Source organism: Buceros rhinoceros, unplaced genomic scaffold, assembly GCF_000710305.1.
Source record: "Buceros rhinoceros silvestris isolate BGI_N320 unplaced genomic scaffold, ASM71030v1 scaffold2624, whole genome shotgun sequence".
NCBI classification, from domain to species: domain Eukaryota; kingdom Metazoa; phylum Chordata; class Aves; order Bucerotiformes; family Bucerotidae; genus Buceros; species Buceros rhinoceros.
In genome coordinates, this window is record NW_010408624.1 from 54,626 (window position 1) to 72,592 (window position 17,967).

Genomic DNA, 17,967 nt, shown 5'->3' on the forward strand with positions numbered 1-17,967 from the left:
CTAGTTATGAAGGACTACGCTTCTGGAGTCGTTCTGGATGTACTACATTTAGAATGATTTGTGGAATGGAAACAATGCTGGACAACACGTACAAGATAATTTACACTTCCTATTTACTTCATTCAGATGTAGAGAAATGTTGCTGCCTTCCAATTTGGAAAGGGACCATTCATGAAAAACATGGCATGCAGCATTTTTACCCAGAAGATCAAGAAGTGATTCTTGAGGCGGATCAAGTCCTACCCTTTCTGACTGAAGCTGGAAAGAATCAAAGTTCAAAAAGATACTTTCTAAAAACCACTTATCCATTCATCAAGCACCAGATGGTTTGGAGCAGTGCATTTCAAATGCTATGTGGTTTACAAACAAGATGAGGTCAAATGGTTGGAGCACTGTCATCTTAAGAAAAACTGTTATTTAACACTTCATTTGAGTTTGCCTGTCTCAAGTAACCGAAGAATTTCTGCAAAATTCATTCTTAAGGACTTGAGTTCACAAATGTTACAAATTGGACTTGGACTCACACAAAAGTGTGTTTCATAGAGTTATTTTCAGTAGTTTATTTTCAGTTATTACTACCAATGCACTACTTGCATTCACTTTCTAGTCTGGGAAAAATGGATGCATTAAATGAAGGAACAGTGACCTAAAAAAGAAATATAAGAAATACTGGGTTGTAGGAACAGAAAAGGAGAATTTTAGTTTTTGCAACAGCAAGGCATTCCGGTGGTGCAGTTTTCCCCTTTAAGGGGACATCGTCCAGGGTTGCTTTTTTCTTTTTTAAAAGAATAAGATAAGTGATTCTGGTTTCCATTTCTAGTAGTTCTGAAGGTATTATGAACATGGACAATGACCTTTCCATATCAAAGTTCAGCTAGATCAAAAAAGTTTCATTAAGGATGAAGAAACTCTGTCTGGTCTTGCTTGGTTACACACAAAGGTGACCAGAAGACAGCTTTCACTGATCAATCAGTGCACAGCAGCATCAAAAGAGAACCAGCATCCTGCTCAATTTAAGCAAGTACTGATGAATTCCAAAATGCTGTAGAATACATATACAAAAGCAAACATGTTTTCCCTCTACACAAATACATCTATATACCTATAAATATACTGAGTATGTGCAAATCAGAATTGTACCTTCACAATTTAGTAACGACACTAAACTAACGAAGCTACGCAAGGTGAAACAGTAAAAGATATCTCAGTAAAATAAATCACGGTCAAGTGGGCAGTGAATAGCTTTGCCATTATTACCATAAAGTATGTTCAAGATCAATTCTAAAATAAGATAAGAAGCACCCCAGGCAGTCCTTGAGGTGAGCTTACAGGACTGAAACTGAAAATGTAGTAACTCTGGTGAGCTAAGATCGATCGATCAGTAAAGCAGAAAAACACTAACTTCAGCTTGTCAGCTGTTTCTTTAGGGAAGCACAGCAAATACCAACTATTCGCAGTGAGAGTTTCAAAGATGTGGCAAACTTCTTATCAACACCATCATTAGAGTCCAGGCAGTTGCATTTCATCTGAAGTACAGTACCTTACTTTACAGGTGGAGGATGTGATCTCCAGTGTTCACTGGAATGCAACATGGGACCCACACAAGCTTTTTCTTGTTGTAGGTAGCACCGTGACACTGTGCTTTCCCCTGGAATCAGATTCGTGGCGTGACTGACATGTGCAGAAACTAACTTCTCTATTAAGTTTATTTTTACAGGCTGTTCATTTTCTTCACAAAACCACTTTTTCAAGCAGAACTCTAATGTGCTAACACCCACAGCGCAGTAACTGGCAGTACAACAAACAATGCATTCAGTTTAAATGCCATTTCCTAGGAAAATGTTTGCCAAGGCACAGACACAACCGTGAAACCAAATATACACACGGCGTGAAAGCATATGGCACAAAGGTGCTGAAGCGCACTACAGGGAGGACAGCAGTTCACTAGAACTGCATTGGAGACCAACTGTGTTTTATTTAGAGAGGAGAGAAGCAAAGGACCCACCAGAGTCGACCAGAGTTGTGGTCTGCTTAGCTGCCTGCTAGGGATCTCAAAGGGACGTAACACTGCAAGAGGCAAACTGGAGTAACCACACAACGAAGTCATCCCCTATGCCTCAGTGGTTACTAGCTTCCTTGATGATCAGAAGAGCAGATTACTTCCAATATTCACTTTTTTAAAAATGATATGTCTTTTGATAGCTAATCTTTTAAATGTTTTTACATAGGCAGCACATTAAAGCAAGGATTTTCATAAGCTAACTGTTTTCTTTCTTTCTACCTTCGATATTTTGTCTTGATCTTGTTTTACCGCTAATAAATTGCTTAATGCTTTCTACATTTTCTCGGAGCTATAGAGATCAAAAAGGAACCAACCTTTATAATGACAAATGTACCTCCTCATTTTATGTACCTCTACAGATTTTACAAGAGCCTAATGTAATTTTTTCCCAAGATTCCCATTTTAGAAAGTTAATTTTGGTATATGTAATATTTCTATGGAACAACCATTCTATTATTCTTATCCATGCTGATCTCGGCACATGGCTTTTATGCTTAAGATAACTAAAATCCATTCAGTTAAATAAAAAAGATGTTAAAGCAGAATTAATATTGACATGAAAATGCAAGGCATAACAGCAGGAACCTGGAATGATCTTTGGCAGAAGAAAATTTATTTCTAGTATTTCAATGTCTAGATTGACATTGGCATTTATTTTCTCTACAGTAAACAACTAAGTATTTCAGATACATTGGCAAGAAACATTTTAATCAAATGCAAAGGAATTTGTTGTTCTTGTATGGAAATATTGCCAAGATTCATCTGTTCAGTAATTTCAAAACAGTAAAACACTGCAAAATAACATGGTAGATACTTTGTCCTTTTCTTTGGTCAAATTCATTTGCATCAGAATTAATTTACAAGTCTGGAAGAACAATATGTTCAATTACACACTTTTTCCAGTGGCTACCAGGTAAGGTTTGAACCCGAAAACTCCCAGGTATTTGACAGGGAGGAGGGGACCAATCATCTTTCCTCCCATCCTAATTCCTAATCTCTTTCAGTCACCCATTAATCTTGCACAGTGCGGTAAACACCACTGTATGTGTACCCGGCCTCAAGCGTGGTGAGCTAAGACGAGTCAATGGTGTATGAAAAAAGTACTCATTACCACTCTCACACTGGCAGTGCATTCTGGGAGGACAAAAAGAACAATACATTAATAACTCCTGCCAGCTGTCCTAGAGAAAAGGTTACGGAGGCGAAGATGTCATTACTTTGGGCTTCTAGGAATATTTTAATTCATTTAGCAGAATGAATGTTAAAGCCACCAAAGCATATACGTAGGATAAAGCTTAAATCAGACATAAAATAGATTGCATCATCATTTTCCTTCAACTTGAGGTTTTGCTCATTTCCAGAGATTATGCATTTCTAGTATTTAGATAAATGTGGCAGTAATTGCTTATTCTTATAGGCCCAGAATTAATCTTTCAAGAGCTGTATCACAAGGTTCTATCCAGAAATGAGAGTCGCATTCCTCCTCAGTGTCAGCCTATGTCAAGAAGCCTGTATCTTATTGTGGCGTATTAGAAGGCGCGGACTCCGACCGAGAATCAAAGACATGTGGACTCGCGATTCAGGGTCAAGGACATTTATTAGCAGCATAGCAAGCTTTATATACCCTCTACCTTGAATAGCAGCAGTTTTTTACTAAAACAATAAGCTCCTATCCAGCTTCTAACAAGCTTCATAGTCTTATTAGTTTAGTTTTACTCCCTTCCTTTCCCAACCGCTAATTGTAACGATCTCTACCGCTGATTATGATCTCACCGCTAGGTGTAACGATCTCTCCGCTAGATGTAACAATTTCTACCATGGCACCGTCTTCTGTATTATTTCACAAGCTCCAATGTCTAGTGCCGTCTTCTGTATCTTTTTACAGGAAACCTCAAGGCCTACTGCCGCCTTCTCTATCTTTTTAGAAACTCCAAGGCTTAGTGCTCACCAGGGCTATTATGTCTTGGCCTTGGGGTAATGAATTACCAGTTGCCTCCACATCTTATGTCAAGAAGAATTAAGTTGTTCTACCGAACACTACCTGTAGATGACAAGATTTCTGCACACCACACATCTCCAACTTTATTACATCACTGATGTAAAAGCATTACAATCTGATTAACTTGGCCACCAAATAATAAAACGCAAAGATACTCCAGATTAGATGTACTCTAGAATCAGAGTATGAACCTGTATGCTAGAAAGACACAGAAGTAGAACACATTTCCTACCTCAGACAAAAACCCCTCTACAGCCAAATGCCTGCTTTTCCTTTCCTCTCTGAAGTAACATCTAAAATGCATGTGAACTACGGGATGGCTATTCTCAATTCTAAGCACAAGTCAAACCTGAGATATTTAGTACAAGATACTAGTTTGAGGAATCTTGTTACAGTCTTCCTAAACTTTAATTTGTTCTCAGAATTAGCACCCACGCCTTTAATCAGTTCTTATTATTGCTGTAATTACTAATGCCATTAATCAAGTTACAGAAAACAATCTAGACTATTTAACTCTACAGAATACATCCTTACGTGATACTCAAATAAAGCATTATTGATACTCAATAAAGCAAAAAATGGTTCTGCAGAAGAAGAATCAGAGGCAGGGCTCTGGCTTGTAGGGGGAAGCATGTGTGTGTGGAGGAGGTGAAAGGAGGAAGGCAAGGAAGAGGGTCTGCAGTTCATGTTTACTTACGGCTAAGCTCCCAAGCACTTCCTGCGAAACAGGAGCAGCCTGGATTTCACTTTCTTCATGCCTATCCTTTAGGAAGGAATAAGGCTCAATAAGATAAGTAAGCTTGTAAACAAGCCCTTCAAATTCTTTCATCTTCATTTCCACTTGGAAGGAAGTGTTCTTTGGTGGCATTTTTTTTGTTGTTTTTGAAAACACGCATTAGCTACAAGATACACCTAACACCTATGATGTGCATATGTATATAATCACATAAACAAACATATGGATGCGTGCATATATATACTAATAATTTCTTTTAAGAATACTTGTAAGGTATTAGAAGTTAAACTGACTAACCATCCAAAAAGAGTATTCTTTTTCACACCCTCCAGGAAGTTCAAAAGAATATCACTTAAATGATAAACACTACCTTGGTAGAGGTGATAAAGTGACATGATTCATCTGGAATCTGACCCCAGTACAGTTTAAGAATGATTTGAATACACTGTGTTGTCTAATTATAAATAAATAATAAATACCAAACAGAATAATAATGACAAAAAAACCCCTGGAGTTGCAAAGTCTGAACTGAATTCATTTAATTTCCAGCTATATCCTCAGGTGTACGTTCTGTGGTTTGCTTGGCTTGGATGTTACTTTTTCAGTCAGGATGGATTTGAGATTAACAATACATTTCACCGTATTTTGCATAAAAAACTCTGACACTGCAAGTTTCAGACTAAATGGGTTTTGATACACACTTGGCTCTTCCCAGGGCTTCAAACAAGGACAAGCAGAACTGCAGGTACCTCCCCAGTGTCTGAGCCTGACAGCCACCAACTCTCAGAACAGCTCCTACACTCAATGAATGCTTCTGGTCTCTTAATTACTCCATTTGCCTCAAAGTAACAGCCCAACTAACATAACCCAGTAACTGAACTAACTTCACGGTATTACCTCTTACCAAGGAAACCTGCCTTTCCTTTGAAGGAGGTATTTCAAAGCTGCTATGACAATTATTTATTTCTTCTTAAACAGTGGAAGAAGCAAGGCTCCACTAGGTAAATTCATTTAAATACAAAGTAATGCAAAAGCTTTTTAAGATGGTAGAAAGATTAGTGAAGTATATTCCCATGTATACTAGACCATTAGGATAAATGCTAAACAACACAGCAGAAGAAATAATTTTTCCAGAACTCAGAAAATATATTTGAAAAAATTGTTATCTATTTCCATAAATAATTTTCCACATTTTGAAGAACTACCAGCATGGGTGCTAGAACAATGCTCTTGGAACTGAATAAGAATGTATCTGGATGCATGAACCTACCAATAAAGGTTGCAATTATGGTATGCATCAAGTATTTCTGTAGAAAACTTTGCGTTGCATTAAGGATACCAGTCTGATTATTAGAAGGAACAGCAATGTTTGAGCAGACTATTGCACCTTACAAGACGATTTCCAGTAATATGATTTCATTGCTTTTTATAATTATTGATACTGGTTATTTACTAATGAGAACTTTTTTTTTTATTTTTGGTAGACTTCCCATCACTCGATGAGGCTGACACACCAAGTCACTAGAATTTAGGCTCGACTGTTCCTTGGTTTACAGATGTTATAGTTTCTGTCAAATTTACTCTTATCCACAGGAAGTCTGTAACCCGGTGCGAGGAGAAATTTGACACTGTTAAGAACAGCAGAAGCACTGTATCCATGAGAAGATTTACTGATCCCCGGCCCCGTACCCTGTCCACAGTCTTTACCACGTGTACATACGCATCTGTGCACAGTCAGAATGACAGGCAAGGAACATGGGAACAGTCACCTTCTGGTATTGAAGGACTGTTGAATAAGCCCATCTTAGCTACGAAGCTGTAGCAGAGAGAATGTGGGTATGCCGCATGGGACATGGTAGGATCTAGTGAGAGCTAAAAAAGCAAAAGTCAAGCAAAAGTTTATGAATCTCAGTGACAATTTTTACTTCTCTTTCACTGTGATGACACTTGTTTAGGATAAAGGTTAGTATCTGGGTCAGTTGAATCAGGAACTCAATTTTGGACAGGTCAAGCTTATGAGAGTTAAAATGGTTTCAGACTGAAATGTGTGGTTGTCTATTAATACTGACATTAACAGGAAGCATGGAAGTGAGCTTCATTAGCAACCAGATAACAAACAAAGGCTTGAGATGAGATTTTTTTTTCATATTAATGGAAAAGTTGTGGAAGGTATATTCTGCCATCAGTGCAGAAACTGCTCCTCCCTCCTCCACACCACACCAAAATGAAAACAAAGGAAATCCTATTAATGTGGAAGGGAAAACAACAAGAGGGGAAGTTTACAAGAAATTTTGTGCCTTTTTTCTTAGTTTGAGAAGACACTGAAAAGGATGATTGACAGAAGAGTTCTGACTTGTGACCAGAGTTAGCAGTAACCTCAGTGTTAGTAGCTAACACGAAAGCACCCAACTGCAGATGACTTCCCCCTTCCTCGAGTTTACTTTTGCTGTTTTAGAGGAACGGGATGCAAGACAAACAACAGCCAGAAAGAAGCACATATAAAGGTAGCTGCACAAAATATAATTCTAATAATAGTGTACAGGAATGTATTCTAGATATATGAGAGAGGAGAATTGCCGGAAAAAGCTGAGGAAGGCTCTCCGTATTTATAACTGACGTCTGCTGGGGGAAGAAACAACGACTAAATGAAACCTCAAGCCAGCTTGCACTTCTCTTCTACAGTTTGTATACTCATTGAGAAAAAGAATTTTTTTGTTCCAGCTGTGAAGAACACAGGGGATGCAAGAAGTTTCTAGGAGCGTTCTGCTTTAGAGCAGACAAAATGATGACTATTTTCAGAAATTTCAGTCTAAGGCAACAACTAAACCAGTTTATTTTCCCAAAGAATACTTTGTGAAATACATCCTCCCCCAAACCCAGATTTTGTTGCTTGGAAAGTGGATGGTAAATACCAATTCCACAAATTGACCAGAATTTTTTTACCTAACCAGATGTTTTTTAGTCTAGTTCTGGAAATTTACCTTACGACATGTGAGTTACAAAACGTAGCAAAACTCTAGTCTAACTGACTTCTGTCAAGATCAAAGTGAATTCCAAAAAACCCATGGGAAATTTAATAATAACCACCTTTTCCACAGACTTGTGAGGAAACGGCAATGCAGAAACAGGAAAGAAACAAGAAGCAGGAAATAAGTAGGAAATGTTTCAGGCCACCTAGAAATGCTTCCGGATGAACAAAACTAGAGAAACAAATTGAAACCAATAGTACTAAGGAGAGGGAAGAGAACGACTTCTCACAAGGTGGGTAGAGGATGTGGCCTCTAGAACTGAATACTAGGGAAGCAAAGACAGTCGAAGAGTGTGAAGTGGTGCTTGATGGAGAAATGCTGAAGCCTGGAAGTTTGCTGTTGTATAGTTACCATATTCAGATCCATGATTTCAAGATGTTATTAGGCGGCAAGGTCACTTGAACACAGAATAACTCACGTGAAAACCGTTTCATGTCCAACTGGAGAAAGTACTCCAGCTTTGATTGACTTACCTCCCATAATTTTAGATTGGCAGTTAATAAATTCTGGCTTCTTGTCTGTAAGGTATCGTTGACAAGTGTGATGTAGAACCTGAAAGAACGTGCTTTTTTCTGATGCTGTGCTTGCTACCCATTGGTCGAAAGCATTTTCAAATAGTAAATCAAATTCTGGGGAATCCTAGAAGACAAAAAAAAACACACTACTATTATTCCAGTTTTATAAATGACTTGGAGAAAGATATAGATCTATTACTTTTTAAAACGTTAGTATGTTGGAAAATGAAGAAAGGTCATGCAACTGAAGAGCATCCCAGGATTATTTCTCCTTTGCATAATTTTGGATGCAAAAAAACCCCCATCTCACAGAAAGTTTTTCTTGTGTGTGTGTGTTTTTAATGAGGAATAATCAGCTATGACAAAACCACCCTGAAACAAAAATACTTTAAACCAAAGAATTAAATTTGGAATCAGTAAGAAATCCTTGTTAACTACAGATACATAGTTACTTGTATCTTCTATCCTATGCAAAGACTGATGCTTCTCAGCACAAAATCTACTTTCATGTTATATTACAGATGTGGTTATGCTCTCATGCTCAACCAAAGGAAAACAAATAGCAAGACCTAGTTATTGTACTCAATGTATTATCGTGAAGTGTTCCATAGGTCTCAGGATAACATGAACAGCAGAGCATTGCCAGAACAATGCTCTATACCATGCATTAACTGCCAATACAAAATGGATTTTAAAAAATATGGCAATACTTCTTGCATAATCTAACCTAGTAAATACTTTTACTTTGAATCAATGACACTAGGAATTCTCACGAAGGCACGTTTGATAGGAACGTGTCTAAGCTTAAGAGTTTGATAGATACTTTCAGTCTGAGAGTATCCCAGGTATCTGTTATTTCCACAGCAGCATAGCAGATGCTGAAAAAGGCCGTAAAACTCATAACCCTTATCTATTTGTCATTGTTCTCATTTCACTGTCCTGAAGAAAATATAATTCCACCCTCTGCATTTCACAGGGCAGTAAGTATGAAGTAGCACAAAAGCTGTACTAGGTAGTAACAGAATCCGGCGCACCATTGTTAAGATGCTTAGGTGGCTCATCAGGGCACAGCCATAAACAAACCAAGGGGGTTAGGTCACAAATGTATTTTGGTGTTCAGTGAATACAGTAAGTCACTTAGGATGAGCCACACTAACTTCTAATTCTGCAGGTTTACTGCAGAAGATTGGTATTCATAAGCTTATTACATATTAGTAAGACTTTGTCTTGAGACAGCTTAAGGCAGGCTGTGTATTCACATTAAGGGATAATTCCAGAACTCTTTTTTTGTGTTTGGTTTAAATCAGCGGTCATGTGCCATTGGTGACAAAATCACACCATCACCCTTTGTAGAAAAAGATCAGAAATGCTGAAAGATCTGAGGAGGACTGTCCTAGAAAAAACACAAGGTTCACAATATTTCATGAACTTGAACTTCACTAATCTCTCCTGTCCTTGCTTCTGCTTACTGCTCTATCCTGCAACACAGCTGAATGCCAAAACAGTCCCCAAGAGGCTTATAGCTAAAGACAAGGCAAAGAAAGCTCTTATTTTTGTCTTTGTAAAGAAAAGAGAGAGAGTAGCAAGAAAAGTAGAGAAAGACATGAAGGAAAAATCCCATGACTATGAGCTTTGGCCTCTCTCATCTTAACCATTAAAATCTATTTCACATATCCATTGAGTCATTTCTCTTTGAAGAATTTGCACTTAAACCTGTATCTTACCTTTCCAGATGCCTTTTGAATAGTGAAAGAATGCCAGACTCACCAATCAATTACAAAAGAGCTCAATTTTCATTTCCTAGAATTGTTCAAACTCACCCGATTAGGGTCTATACCATTGACCTGGCGAAGCTGCTCGAGCATCCACTGTGTTCTCCTGACAAAAGACGTAGAGCCTTCAAACTGCTTCACCTTCGTAATAGACGCTTGAGCTGGTTTCTTGTTTGTCACTGAACATATAAAAGAAAAAACATAACTGAAATGGGCTCAATGTTTCAGGTTCACTGTATCAGCAGCTGGTTTGCTGGTGTATTTTCTACAATGTGCCACACAGGAAATACACGTCACTGTTTCTGAGAGACCTCCACATTCCTTTTCCTGGATAACGTACTGAAAAGCACATTCCTTATCAGAATGATGGTTCGATGCCCAACAAGCATTTTGCTACTCCAAATTGGATATGTTTTAGCCATTATCAGCCTATGTCGCGTGTAGGTTGGACCTGCGTAACACCACCAACATCTATGACAGTCAGTTCCCAATTTCCAGTCTCCACTCAATAGCTGTTAAGTATATGGCACTTACTGCACCGAGAAAGTAAACCCACCAAATCAGAAGATATTCTGAGAAAAATATAGTTTTAAGTATTAAGGAACTAAAGATCACTTGATCCCCCCCTGCAAAATACTAGAAACCAAAAAGAAAAACCATAAATAAGAACGACCTTACTTGTTATAAACAAAATATATGTTAAAACCCACACAGTAAGTCATGCAAGATTGCTTTGCTTTTGGAAAAGAAAAGGCAACATAAACTACTCTAATTACTGTATAACTCAGAATCAGCTTTTCAAACAACACTTAAACACTAAGACTTTAACAGCAGAAAAATTGGCTTCCTATAATAGACTTTTTCTCTAAACCAACAAATTCTCTTTTCAGCGTAACTTTTAACCTCCATGGAAGTTTTATAAGTAGTTTTAGGCACTTTTACAGTCAGTTTCTATAGACTGCATTTTATTTACATGTTATTTATCTGTTTCTGTATGTTAAATCACTTCCAAACACATTTCCACTTTCTGTAAAAAATCATTGGTAGAATCGCTGTACTGTACAATTTACTAAAGCTGGTGTGTCATTTATTTTTTCCCTCAAGCTCTTATTTCCAGAAATTCTTTCATTCGTATGGTCCTTCAAAGAGAGTATTGTTAGAAAAGTCAATTTTCTATGCTTTTAGATGCTGTCAGTTAAAGAAAGCTTTTAAAATACGAAGAATAGTAAGATTGCTTATTTTTGTGGAGCCCCTTTACCCAGTTAATCAGGAAAACTAACAGCCTTCCCACTCTGAAGATGCATGCTGCACACATTTCTGCATTCCAGGGCACAGCCAGTAGACATTGACTCACTGAATACCTCATCATTCTGTAAAGTTAAAAAGTTAATAAAAGTTTCTTAGGATGAAAATTCACCAATGCACAGATCAATGTCCTGATGTTAAATATACTTTTGAAGATTAGCAAATGTGGATTAATGTGAGAAGTTCTTTTAAATATCTCAGAGTTACACATTTCCAGTTCAGTGATGCGAAAGTCCAAGCACCCTTATGAGAACTCAATTTGGTAAACAAAAACTCATTTCCAAGGAAATTTTAGTAAGAAAAAAAAAAAAAAAAAAAATCAGATACTACCATTCTGCATGGCAGATAATTAAGAAGTTACTCTGGAATAGAAAGCATAGTTGGACTCAGTATCTTGATGAGACTATTGATAAGAATGTAGTAGATTGATGGAAGTCTCTTCACCAGCCGCTGAATCACTGAGAAACAAACCGGTGAAGTATGTGATTCAGAATTGCATGTCAAATATTACAGAACACAGAAAACCAACGTAGTGTGAGAAGAGCACCAGCAAAATCAGATCAGAACAACTGCTGAAATGCAAAGATCAGCTATTACTAAGAAGGGAGGTTAGTATCAGAGATTCCTTGATTGCCCAATGGCCCACGCACCCAAGCCTAACAATATCAATAAAGCAGAGGTGACAGGCATCCTATCTGTACTGACATGGTATATACAGGTTCTGGTTTTACTGCGAGTTTACACACCACTGAACGGGAAACAAATTCAAAAATTACACAAGCAGACCACAAACTTATGTACCTACCTTCCTTAAATTCAAATATTTACTGCAGTGATCGCTTTGTCAGATTGCACAGTGTTCCACAAGACCAATTTCTGCATCATTTTTACCAAGCAGTACTAACAAAAGGCTAACAGTGGCTCAAGTTTTATAGTCAGTGGATTATTCCCTTTCCATGCAAAACAGCAATGATCTACTGCTGCATGAACCATGTATTTAAAAGAAAAAAATCATGCATACTATACGTAAGCCATGCATAGAATTAACACTAGTAGCACTGCAAAACTAAGTGTTGAAGACTAGGAAGCACTAGACAGAACAATTATGTGATCAACTGCTATTTTCCCCCTCAGAATCTCATGGAAAATCAATGAGATGTACAGCCTTAAGTTTTAATACAAGCAAACTTCTCACTGCTCTGAAGGCTTCTACATGACGTACATCCTAGTGCTCTTGAAAACAGGGGTCATTATGTATTTCAAGGTGAAAATATCAAATTTTACAGATACAATAGTTAAATGCTAAATGTCTAATCTCAACACCTCCATGAACTCTTTGGCTGATTTGACATATCCAAAATGTAATTGTCCAGACTTCATATTCTAAGAACAGCAGCCTTGTCCTCAGCTGGAGCCATCAGTGCGCTGCACTTCGGATCACATTAAGTGCCTAAACTTCCACAACCCTTAAAATGCCTCCTAGTGATCAATTAGAAAACCATCTTGATTAGATGACTGTTTCTGTATCACCCTCCACACCGTAACTGTGGGAGAGTTGCGGTTATTTACCATGTTTTTCTTCTGCAGAAGAGCTTATAAGAATCTTGGGTTTCTCAGTTGTTGAAATTCAGGCCCAAGTTAGCTGATATGATCCTCTTGGAAACACGGCAGTTCTCCCTTAAGGTCTCACACTCGTAATTATTGTGAGCAGCCAAACACATGTAGCTGCATTTCACCTTTTGTGCCTCAGTATTTTTGGAAAAAAAAAAATAGCATTTCTAGAACAGTCAAAAAACAAGCTACCCACGAATCCACCAAACATGCTTTAAAGCCTTCATTTAGTCCATGACAGCTTGACAGTAGTATGGCAGTCATTACAACTCTGCGAAACCCTTTGGCAGCTGGGAAAACCATCCCCACTAGCTGCTCATTACGTTGCTTTGCAAACTAGAACACTTTCACACAAGCCACTGAGTGGGTGTTACCTTGCAAACATGTAAAAGAAGTCTTTTCTTAAATCTGAAAAAAAAAAAAAAAAAAAAAATAGGGAGCGATTACATGCTCCTAGTCACATTCCCTCTCTGACAAGTCATTCAGATGTGTCCTCAAAAACCTCTGACAATCATTATCCACCTTCAAAAAAGAGAGTATTTAAGTTATGCTTCAATTCTGGGTGGGATTTTTTTTTTGTCTGACTTTTTTTTTTTTTAATGGAACTTAACATTATGCTTTCAAAATATGAAACTGTAGTAGCATGAACAAAGCACATTTATTTGGAAGCCATGAATAGATGGTAGGTCTATAGGGTACTTCCGTGTCTCATCAGATGCAAATAAATACATGCTTTTTTCTTACTGTTTTAAAGGGACATAAAGTTATTGGTAAATAAGAAAGAATGGGTGAGAAATCAGCTACAGCAATGTCTTTTGGAAGACAGTGTGAGGTTTGTTTTTGCTTTTTTTCTTTTTTTGTTTTTTTTTTGTTTTTTTTTTTTTAAACGCTAGGTTAACATACAGCCAGAAGCTGCTGATTCAGAAATAGCACTATTTCTTCTGGAACTGAAAATATTAACTATTTTTCATAGTAAATAAAAATAAGTGACAATACTAAGTTTCAAAGAGGCACCGATTTAAATGAAATAACTGTTTCAGTAGCAGATGAGAGAATACAAGACAGAAATAGTCAGATCAGAATTAGCTTTAGAGAATGCTGTGACAGTCTGGAAAGTTACTGTTCTCACCATCTGGAACACATGGAATCAAACGTATTTGAATTCCAGACCTCAGCTAGAATCCAGTACCACGTGTGTGGCACTGGATCTAGCACCAGGGGCAGCAAATCAATACAGCTCTTCATACAGAAAGCTACGGGAAACTAAAGTCACCGTCCAACTTCATCTCATCTGCAGTCCAAAATATATTTTCTTTGATCCTTCAATCTTGTAAAGTCTCTTTACTTGAATGGACAAGATAAAATAATAAAAAATTGTTAATTCCTTAAATACCCACTCCAAAATACCTGGCCTTGAGAAACAGTCTGAAAGCTCCGAACCACGGCATTATGAACTTTTATTTATTTCACCAGGTTTGAAATGCATATTTAAAAAGCAGTGTCTGTCCTTGCAGTCTTGACTCTGGATATCTGTGTATCTTTTGGATGTTCTTTAAATTTGGATCTCAACTCAAACTCTAGGTAGTTTGGAATCTTATGACAAATGGCTTGATTGCCTTGTAACATTTCTAGACATATTGCTGGGTACTTCTAGAGTGCTGAATGACTGAAATAACTACTGCAGGGAGAAATTTAAAAATACACAGCAGTGACTGCTGCAACTATTCACTATAAGAAGAATTTAATTTACGTGGGCACTACGCAGATTAATTAATTAAGCAGCCTTAACTCTTACTGCTGTTGTGTCGCTAGCTCGAGGGGAAAAAACATACGCACATAGTGCAAATGAAGTAAGATCACTCAAAACCCAACCTTCGTCTATGAAATTATTTCATTTATTAAAGTGACAGACTCACTCACTTGTGAGTGGGCCTGCAGAAGTCTACTGAAGGCATTGGCCAGATGTGTAGTTCAATCCAAAACTATTAATCAATTTAATGTTAGATCAGCATAACCTATCTGCAGGTCAAATATGGTACAGTTCATAGCCATCCCTCAACTCACAAGTAACCAATGATGCAGAGTATGTCAAACTGGCTGTTAATAATTAATGATGGAAAAAAAAAAATCTTTAGAATGCACTCAAGACAGTCTAAAGCCTTTTATAAAAAGATCTCTTTGATGAAGAAAAAATTGAACTTGGTACCATGGCAGTGTGATGTGATTTCATGGTCACTGTATCTTGAATTTAATCATTCCTACCTTCTTGTAGAAACACTGCCCTAAAGCAAAACTCTTCTTTTGACAGTGAGGGTAAGTCTAAAAACAGCCAGGAGTTTCCTAAACAGCTTTTGTTTCAGTCAGAATAAAAAGAGCAAATTTAAAAGCAGCAGCACATTTTCATTAAAAATAGTATTTAATATCCAATACAGATTTTATTAGGAAATAGATGAAATTATGTACTAGTATTTGTGGTAGAAATGCATTTTCCCCCCAAGCTTGTTCTTAAGGAAAAAAAGTAGGTTACGAACAGACTGTGACAGAGATAATTACTCCTCTGTATTTCCAGTTCTCCAGAGTTACATATTGAAAAGCTGTCTTCTCCCTCCAGACTTCTGTTTGTGCAATTACATCTAATTCTCATTCTGCAAGTCCCTTCACTTCCAGCCACCAAGGAAAAAACTATCTTTTAAACTTGCAAAAAGCTCACGGACTAAAATTCTGACGGCCGTGTACACAATATCCTAGTAAGCTACAGCTAGCAGTTGCTGATCTCCGTGATCTGCAGATCTGATGATCTGCAGTTTGACTGTCAAAAAAAATAGTGACTTTGTTTCTACAACATGTTTGAGTTTTTGCACTCAGAGGACAAAGCATTGTGGAAATGCCTCAGAAATCTGAAAAACCCAAGACAGATTTCCATCTTGCAAATGACATAAGGGCTCAAAAAACCAGACATCAACATGATCTTTACAAGGACTGACCTTCATTTGCTATTCTCAACTATGTCACTCCAAAGCAAAAGTCAAGAAAAGCAGATTTATCTCTATTCCTCTAAAATAAGGAGCTCTTCCTTCTGTCACAAGAATAATCTTACAAATGTTTTCTCCCACATTTCGAAATCTCACCCTCCCTGTTTTCTTTCCAGAGTGAAGAAATGGGGACTAGGCAGGGGATAGGACACTAAACAACACATCCCTGAATCCTTTTGATAGTAGAAGCTTGTTACTGCTGTTCTGCAACGGTCCAAGGTAGTTTGAACTACTAATGTTCAGACAAAGTAAGCAAAGTACGGTCCTGGCAAGAAACTTCCAGAATCTCCCCCTAAAAATGTTCCAACAATCACACAAAAGAAGCTGAGGATTAAGATGGAGCAAATGGGTACGCTCTGACTAGAATAAGGACTAGATACATGAAAGTGTCTTAGTTTACCATGTGGAGTTCAGGAAAACTATTTCTAGTCTGCTTTACATGCTAGTTGTAAACTTTGCTGTCTATCACCTCCAGCTCTGAGTTTGAACACCAAAATTTCTCGTATTTTGTGCTTTCTCAGAGCAGTTTCAACTAAACATGGCTTTAACGTAGAGTCTAAATTAATTCTAGAACTTCCCACTGAGGTTGTCCAACTGCTACCTCCTGCACCCTTCATACCTGCCAAGGTTCTTAGACCTCAGCTACCTATAATAAAGAGAGATGCTCTGAGAAGACAGTGCTAAAGACACAGATGTACATCGTCACCATTTTAGCTACAGGGAGAAAAGGATATGTTTGCAGTAGAAAACAGCTAGCCTCATGGAAAATAAACCAAAAGCAGCTAAAACTGGGGCAGGTTTACATTCCCACATGCCGGTCAAGGCTTGCCAGGTGTCAAAGTGACTTAGAGGCTGAAGCTTAACTTCTCAGAATTGCATTTCCTACTTTTGCCCATATTTCCTCTTTCTTTCCTTTGACAGTGCTGCTTTCTCATCATTTGGGATCTAAGGAGCTGAAAGTGGGAAGAAGCTGCACAGTTCTCACCTTCCCCACTTGCCAATTAGGACAAGGTATGTCAGTGGCCCTAAACAGGCAACAGTTTAACCAAAAATTTATTCTTTCAGTTTCTTTAGGTGCAGCATGATGTTTTGACATCAAATGGGAAAACACAAAGAAAAGAAGCTTTCAGATACAGAGACAAACCATTTCTAAGTCTAAACACAAACTCTTCTTCCCAGAGCTCTCCCCAATAGTTTGAATAACAACTTGCATCCTCTGCTTAAAAAAGCATCTACCACATCACTGTCCATAAGAAGTTGACAGCCTCACTCCTTGCTTTCCAGATAAATGTGTTCTATGAATCCCTTAATTAAGGTTTTTTCATATTGTTCAAACTAGAGGTTTAAGTAATATTTTTTCTTTCTGTGTACAAGTTATCGTTATCTACTGAATAGAAAACCAAAAATCAAATACCAAAAGGAGAAAAAAAAAAAAAAAAAAAAGAGTTACGCTGGAAATTCAGATTCAGGTATGTGGTATCTTCCCAAGATTACAGTCCTTACAGTTTGACAGATTCAGTTTTCATTCCTACCAAATTTCTAAACCCAGAAAGACAGAAGTATTGCAGTGATGAATTAATACCTTGCCTGACTTATTCTTCATATACCACACCAATATTGTTCAAGGTGTCGATACCAAAGCAGCTGGCACACTTACACAGACAGATGCAGTTAACAGTGAAAAGAATGGCAGACTTCATTTTATGGCCAGAGAGAAAGCTTCTGCTTAAGTGAAAATATTTGGAAAGGAATCTTATTAAACACATATTCAGTTCCAGAATGATGACTGAACTTCCAGGTTTTGTTGGAATTGCCTTTTATTATTCCATATTGCAAAGCAGCCAACTTTGAGAATTTTCCCACCTCCTTTTTCCTGCATACAGTCAGCTGCAGCTGAGGACTCTTG

The 17,967-nt window shown here is 37.6% G+C and overlaps 1 protein-coding gene across 1 annotated transcript in view; it reads right to left on the reverse strand.

Moving 5' to 3' along the window:
- STXBP6 (syntaxin binding protein 6 (amisyn)) overlaps positions 1-17,967 on the reverse strand; it is a 78,591-nt gene that overhangs the window by 19,102 nt on the left and 41,522 nt on the right. Inside the window, exons 2-3 of the mRNA XM_010134917.1 lie at positions 10,162-10,292; positions 8,300-8,465 (exon numbers count right to left, since the gene is read on the reverse strand). Coding sequence (XP_010133219.1) covers positions 8,300-8,465; positions 10,162-10,292 — 297 coding nt within the window. The remainder of the gene's footprint in view (positions 1-8,299; positions 8,466-10,161; positions 10,293-17,967) is intronic.